This window comes from Populus alba, chromosome 6 (assembly GCF_005239225.2).
Source record: "Populus alba chromosome 6, ASM523922v2, whole genome shotgun sequence".
Classification (NCBI taxonomy): Eukaryota; Viridiplantae; Streptophyta; class Magnoliopsida; order Malpighiales; family Salicaceae; genus Populus; species Populus alba.
This window is the reverse complement of record NC_133289.1, coordinates 24,942,521-24,949,342: the sequence shown is the minus strand read 5'-3', so window position 1 is coordinate 24,949,342 and position 6,822 is coordinate 24,942,521. Positions and strand designations below refer to the sequence as shown.

Below are 6,822 nucleotides of genomic sequence, written 5' to 3'. Positions count from 1 at the left end.
TTCAAGCTTCTTTTCGAACAGTGATCAGGGGTGGATACAATCAAAGGAAATACAAAATAAATAAATAAAAATGATAAATTGATCCTTGTGCTAGCCTCGTACTATCCAGTTCCCATTCACTCCATTTTTTTACCCGGTTTTTGTTCTGCCTTGTTGTATTGCTTGCCTTTTAAAAACCCATTATGCAGGCAAACAATCCGATAACCACGGTTGCACCAGCAACATGCATACGTGAAGAAGCAGCTTTTGCAGGTGCCACAGCTGATGCTTCCTCAGGCACTTCTGTATCAGTCTCTGGGGAGTCTGCGGGTACATCAGCCACCGGCCCATCAGCAGCCACTGGCCCGTCAGCAGCCACTGGCCCCTCGGCTGGTGCTTCAGTTGGTGTAGATGGTCCGTCCTTGGATGGTGCAGGAGCCTTGGAAGGAGATTTGGCAGGGGATTTGGCTGGAGTCTTGGCAGTTGGAGGTGCAGCTGGTGGAGTTTTAGTGCTTGGAGCTGGAGCAGGTGCCTTCTTGGGAACGGCAGCAGTACCAGGTGGTGGTGGTGGAGCCATGTTCTCAATCCCTGGAGTCTCAATAGGTTCGCTGACTTGTAGCACCGAGATGTTGTAAGGCTGCGAGTAGATAGATTTCACAAGTGATGCAACGAGAGGAGCACCTTTCATTGCTGAACCGAATTTGATTCCCTCAGCAGTTCTGCTGATATTCAGGAAACCTTGTCGATTATCTGCAACACCACTAGCTTGGTACAAGGTGGTAACGATAGTGCTGGCCTTTTGAAGTTTCGAGAGCTTTATTTGATCATAGTAATCAAGGATTACATGTGCACTCAAGATCCTCTTTGCAATGTCTAAGGGTCTGCCAGAGAGTCCATCGATTGATCCGTTATCAAGCACAAGGACAGTGATGGTTTGGCGGCTGTTGATTTCCTGGGCGAGCCCGCTCTGGCTGAGGAGATCATTAAAGTTAGCAAACTCAGGGTACTGTGCAAGGATCTTGGTGATGTTGAAGGCTGTGGAAGTTGAGAGTAAGCACAAGAATGCAATGAAGAGGAGAGAAGAAGCCTTGGAATCCATCTTTGCCAAAAAGATGAAGCCAAAGCCTTCCTTATTATTATCACTTCCCTTGTGTTTGAATCCAAAGCTGATAACGCAGAGACCTTTATATGCATGTAGAGATGTTGACCAGAAAGGAGTGGCTGGGCTATTCATGGTCGAGAATGAATTTCTCAATCTACAGATCAGGATGTGAGGTCTTGTTATGTAGGGGATGAACCAAAGAGTGGATAACTTTCTGTAGTTTGACAATGTCTTAAGCCAGCAATAGCAATGACAATACTGGTGATCATATTTAGAATTCTATCCTAATTAAGGAGTTGAACAGAAGAGGAGCTAATTTTGGAACAGACATGGAATGCAGCAGCTTACCAAAAAAAAAAAGACATGGAATGCAGCAAAATTTAGGTCTAATAGGCAAACAAGACATCCATCAAATTGAGTTATGAACTTGTGCTGGGCTATTTTTTGTTCATATAAATTTACTTTAAAATTACATATAGACAAATTTATTTTATGTTTTTATCTTTGTTTTTTTAATTAAATATATATTGATTTATATATTCTAAAATACTAATAAAATGAATGTTGTGTGGCTCGATGACAATGAATTGGTCATTAATCATGCATGAGGGAGGCTTTGTCTCTAAATTAGAAATTAGTCAGAGTTGAAAGTGAAATAAGAGTGAAATGATCACTTATTGTTGTCATGAGCAAGCATTCTTAATCAAATAAAGCTTAATTAAGTCATTAAAGATTACTTTGCTTAATTAAGTCATTAAGTTAATGATAAAGACATGGGTGGTCGGGTACATGTACCTCAAAGGACCAATCAATCTGATTTCCTTCCAAAGCAACTAAATGGTAGCGTGTAATTAGGTACATATCCCTTCAAGTGAGTCTCCAAACTCTCCTTCTTTTGCTCTCTCGATTCAAATTGATCAATATTCTGTATGCTCAGATCATAGCCGCACAAATCACATCTCATCAATATTTTTAATTAAATTTGATTTGATCCGGCAAGTTGAAGCAATAAAAAGCTTTGCCTAGAACATAATTTTTTTTTCTCAAATCAAAATGGATATATATTAATTTGATCAACTTTGAATAAGCTAATAAATTAACTTGCAATCTAGTTAATATAAATAAATTAACTTGATATTTGAGACTATTAGAGAATAATATAAATCATATCATGAGATTTCACCTTACAACTTAAATTTTTAGGTTGAGATAGTTCTTTGATATTATATTAGAGCCTTAATTTCCAAGTGGTCACGACTTCGAATTTTATCATTTCCATTTATTTAATAAAAATTAAGCACAAGTAAAAATTGACCTATGCAAGTTTTGAATTTAAAAAACTTTTACTTGAGGGGGTATGTTAGAGAATAATATCTGTGACCTCACCTAATAGCTTAAGCTTTTAGGTTGATATGGTTTTTTTGACAAAAACACATCAATTATGCTTAATTTAATGATTTTTTAATTAATTTTTATTTAAAATAATGTTGTTGTAGAATTGATTAAGCAACCATATATCTTGGATTTTAAACGGGTCGGACCGTGACCTCAAACCGAATCTGATAACCATAATTACATGACTATTAAAGCACGAAACTTTTTATTAAAGGAGAGAAGAATGAAAGCTAGATGAGCATTAACAGACTCGTTAAGACATTTCTGTTAGTTACCACTAGTCCAAGCTCGATGTCTCTTGCACAATTTGAACATATGAGAACATGCTGGAGTTATCCCAACTATAATATAAGACGATTAGATTCTCGTGATTGGTACTATATATGACAACTAAGTAATATGATACATGCAACACTATACATACAATTTTCATAGAGATTATGTGCTATTTCCCTAATGTTTTAAAAAATAGAAAAAAACCACATTGACATTAAACAATCTATGCATTAATTATAATCGAGAAAATACATGAAGCGAAATCCACAGACCAAACCGGAAACAATTTGTTCGAAAACATAACAGCTTTCGATCGAATTGTTAGGTTTTGATGATCAACATGACATATAAAAGGTGATATATACTCTTTAGCTTTGTTTTGATTCTCATTGGGAATTCGATAAAGGCAAAGCCTGTTGATAAGGTTCATGGAAGTGGTGAAATTGTCCCACCCATCCAACCAAATCCTCTTTGTAGCTAGAAAATAAGGATTAAAAGGAGGCTGAAACATGATAAGATAAAAAAGAAATAGGAAAATCTTTGATGATCTGTTTTTGTTGTGCTCCAAGATTCTAGCAAATGCACAAGCAGACAAATAAATGATTGGGATCCTACTTGGATATGGGAAAATGATGTATCTTACTGACAACTAAGCTCCTTCCTTTACAAATTATTCCTTGTCCCTTATCCCCTATCAGCCTTTTTATTATTTTTTATTTTTTTGGCTGGGTTTGCAGCCTACAAGACTTCCAGGGGTCAATCATATGTATATGAGTAATGTTTAGATAAATGTGCGTTGATCATCTAGTGACTCATCCAACCAAGATCTTGTCCAGGTTGTCAAAAACGATCGATATAATAAGTTAATTCTTGATTTAATTAATTTTATTAAACTTAGATGGATTTGTAGACGTATGATGATTCTCTCATTCTCTTTTGCTTCCTGAAGTGCTTGTTTGAAGTATAACAGCTGTGCTTGGAAGCATCTAGAACTATAAAAGTCATCTGTGGTGCTACATTGTTGAGAGTCTATCCAGATTTTCATGAAAAATGGAATCCGCATCTCTCCCTCCTTTTCTTCTGAAGTTGACATCTCTTATATATATATATATATATATATATATATATACACATAAACACACACCTATATATGATGGTCTGTGCCCTTCGGACTTTGTGGTATGCCTAAAGAGGAACAAGAGCAGCAAAGATAGACCTTCTTCTCCAGGGTTTGGATTGTTAAAGGCATGCAAAAAGTTTCAATAACTTCACAATGGAATCGCTGTTCAACTTTATGGTTTTAGAAGGTTTGAGATCGAGTTCAGGACCACAGTATCCCCTGCAAGCTGACTCAAGGCTTCTTGAAAACACAATCCAAGGCTGCAATTAATATTGTTTGTCTTCCTCTCTTTTTTGTCTTCCTTCTTTTAATAGGTAGTGACGGATGATCATGAGAAAAGCCAGTATGTAGATTGATCCATTTTTGCAATTTTCTTGATCAAATACGTACTTATTTTAACTTGAAAATTTAAACTGCAATATGCTAAAATGATTTCATATTACTCTTTGATAATCTATATGTAGATCATCGCTACATTTACATAATAATTTATTGATGCTGGAAAGGGATAACATTGAAAACAAGACCTTTTTTATAATAGATTTTGGAAAATATTCTTTACAAGAAAATATCTGTGAAGCAGTAATAACTATGGATAAATATCCAACATCGACTTCCTCCATCGACCAATAGATTTTGACAAGACTGTCGAGGGTTTAAACAGTCATGTTCATGGACCACTTGAGCCCATGTGACCATCATGTGGCCAACATATCATCAATTGTATACACACAGTGTAGCATACATGTTCTTATGAGCAGGGATAAAATTAACATGCACGATAAATATGTTCCTGAAAACCTATGTAATAATGTATGGTGGTGGTCCTTACGAGCAGTACGGCTTTAGGGTTAATGGTTTTGACTATGATATTGCAATAACATGGGATAAAACTAATTATATGCAACAGATTAAATCAACTTGACCTAGCTAAAGGAATTTAATTAGATACTCAGAATATTATTGACGTAGGAAGAGTCTTTTCAAACGAGGCCTGTCATGTTAATTAATAGCAGCAAGGTCAAAGACACAAATATGATGTGAACAAAAGTTGTGGGGAAAAAAGTTATGTGAAGCTTTTGCTATTGTCGTGAAAAGCATGTGTAGTTTGACGTCTAGAAAAGCTATCTACTCAAGCAGCAATACTGAGCAAAGTTATCAATTACTCTGTGAAGAACCTGATTCAAATTTCAATCTAGCTCTTAAAAAGTAAAATATTTATAAATCTTTTAATTGCAACATAAATCTTACTTATTTATTTTTACCAAATTAAAGACATGGATTTAGTTTTGATAATTTATATGTTTAAATCCATTTTTGACCCGGTCCTTTCTTCATATTGTATTTTTTTCTAAATTTTTTTCATTATTATTATTTAAAAACAGAACAAAGCAGGCAAGATGAGAAAATCTGATTAGAAAAAAGCATTAATTTAATTTCGGAATAAAACACAATTAAATTGAGGATGTCAACAAGCATAACTGATTATTAAGAGAATATTTAATTATTTGTTATATTAGAAAAACTATTAATTAATTCGGATACATTATTAAATCATATTGAAAACATTTGACCCCTAATGAAACTCAAGTCATAAAACATGTATAATTTTACAGATTCAATTCAATTTTTCTGGTGGCTACAGCCAGGCTTTAATTTGTTTCCAGAAATTAATGACAACAAAAGGACTAAAACCACCTTTAGGGTTTCCATATTTCTCCAATGATGAGTAGTAACCAACAAAAAGAAGCTCCCAAATTGCAATGCCACTCTCAGTTGCCTAACCCACCAGCAAGATTTTCTCACCAATCTCTCACACTCTCTTCACGTGGACATCTCGTGATAGGTGTGGGTGCACAAATCTTTTGCTGATTGACTTTCTACAATTTTCATGATTTCTTGCAAAGTAGTCCTCGTGGAAATCAGTAGATTCTCTGTTCTAAAGAAAGCCAAAGCTTACACGACCTCCATAGATTCTCCTAAACCAACCCCACGGATGGTATATGTGCCCTAAATCACACCCTATGAGAATCCTTGTACCCTCCCATTTAATGCCATAAGGACCCACCATATCTAGATTCTATATCCACAAAGCCACATCATAAACCCCACTCCTAGAGTATTTTCCTCTTGTTTTTTCTGCCCCGCGACACAGATAAATACCCCCCCTCCTATTCCCTTCTTCACTCACCAACCAACTCTAGCAAGCTCCTGCTTTCTTCTTCGATAAAACCCTAGCCACAACCAAGCATTTTACTACAACAAAAAGACTAATAATATTCCCAGAAATGTCAGGAGTTTGGGTTTTCAAAAACAACGGTGTAATTCGCCTAGTGGAGAACCCTGCGGCTGCATCTAATGAAAGGAATGGAGGTGGTTCAAGGAGAAAGGTATTGGTGCACCTGCCATCAGGCCAAGTGGTAACTTCATACTCTTCCCTCGAACAAATCTTGAAAGAGCTAGGATGGGAGAGGTATTATGGGGGTGACCCTGACCTCTTCCAATTCCACAAACACGCTTCCATTGATCTAATCTCTCTTCCTAGAGACTTCTCCAAGTTCAACTCTGTCTACATGTATGATATTGTCATTAAGAACCCTAACATGTTCCATGTTAGAGATATGTAAGCGCTCTCTACATCTCTAGCCAGAGCTTAATTAATTTCTTCATGCAGTTGTGTCTAGCCCTTCTACCCTTCTCCTTGTATCATACAGTGTGTGCTTTCCCAGGTTTATTTTCCCTAGCTAGCAAGGACGACATTATTCTCCTTTTCACATTTGGTGTGCTTCCCTTGTTTGATATGTACTAAAATAAGCTTAAAACCTGATGTTCGGGTTCTCTATTAATGTAAATTTGTAATGCTGTGTTTTCTAATAATTAAGATCATGAGTTGACTTTTCTTTCATAGAAATTGATTACCATCTATGTTGTCAATCCAGCTTGTTGCCAT

The 6,822-nt window shown here is 36.0% G+C and overlaps 2 protein-coding genes across 2 annotated transcripts; one reads left to right on the top strand and one right to left on the bottom strand.

Moving 5' to 3' along the window:
• Positions 1-169: 169 nt before the first annotated feature.
• Positions 170-1,153, bottom strand: LOC118057980 (fasciclin-like arabinogalactan protein 14). The gene has a single exon (XM_035070712.1). It carries the CDS (start codon positions 1,076-1,078, stop codon positions 170-172), a length of 909 nt encoding a protein of 302 aa, XP_034926603.1. The 5' UTR covers positions 1,079-1,153.
• Positions 1,154-5,871: 4,718 nt separating this feature from the next.
• On the top strand, positions 5,872-6,787 carry LOC118057983 (flowering-promoting factor 1-like protein 2). Its single transcript, XM_035070713.2, has one exon. It carries the CDS (start codon positions 6,161-6,163, stop codon positions 6,497-6,499), a length of 339 nt encoding a protein of 112 aa, XP_034926604.1. The 5' UTR covers positions 5,872-6,160; the 3' UTR covers positions 6,500-6,787.
• Positions 6,788-6,822: the final 35 nt, after the last annotated feature.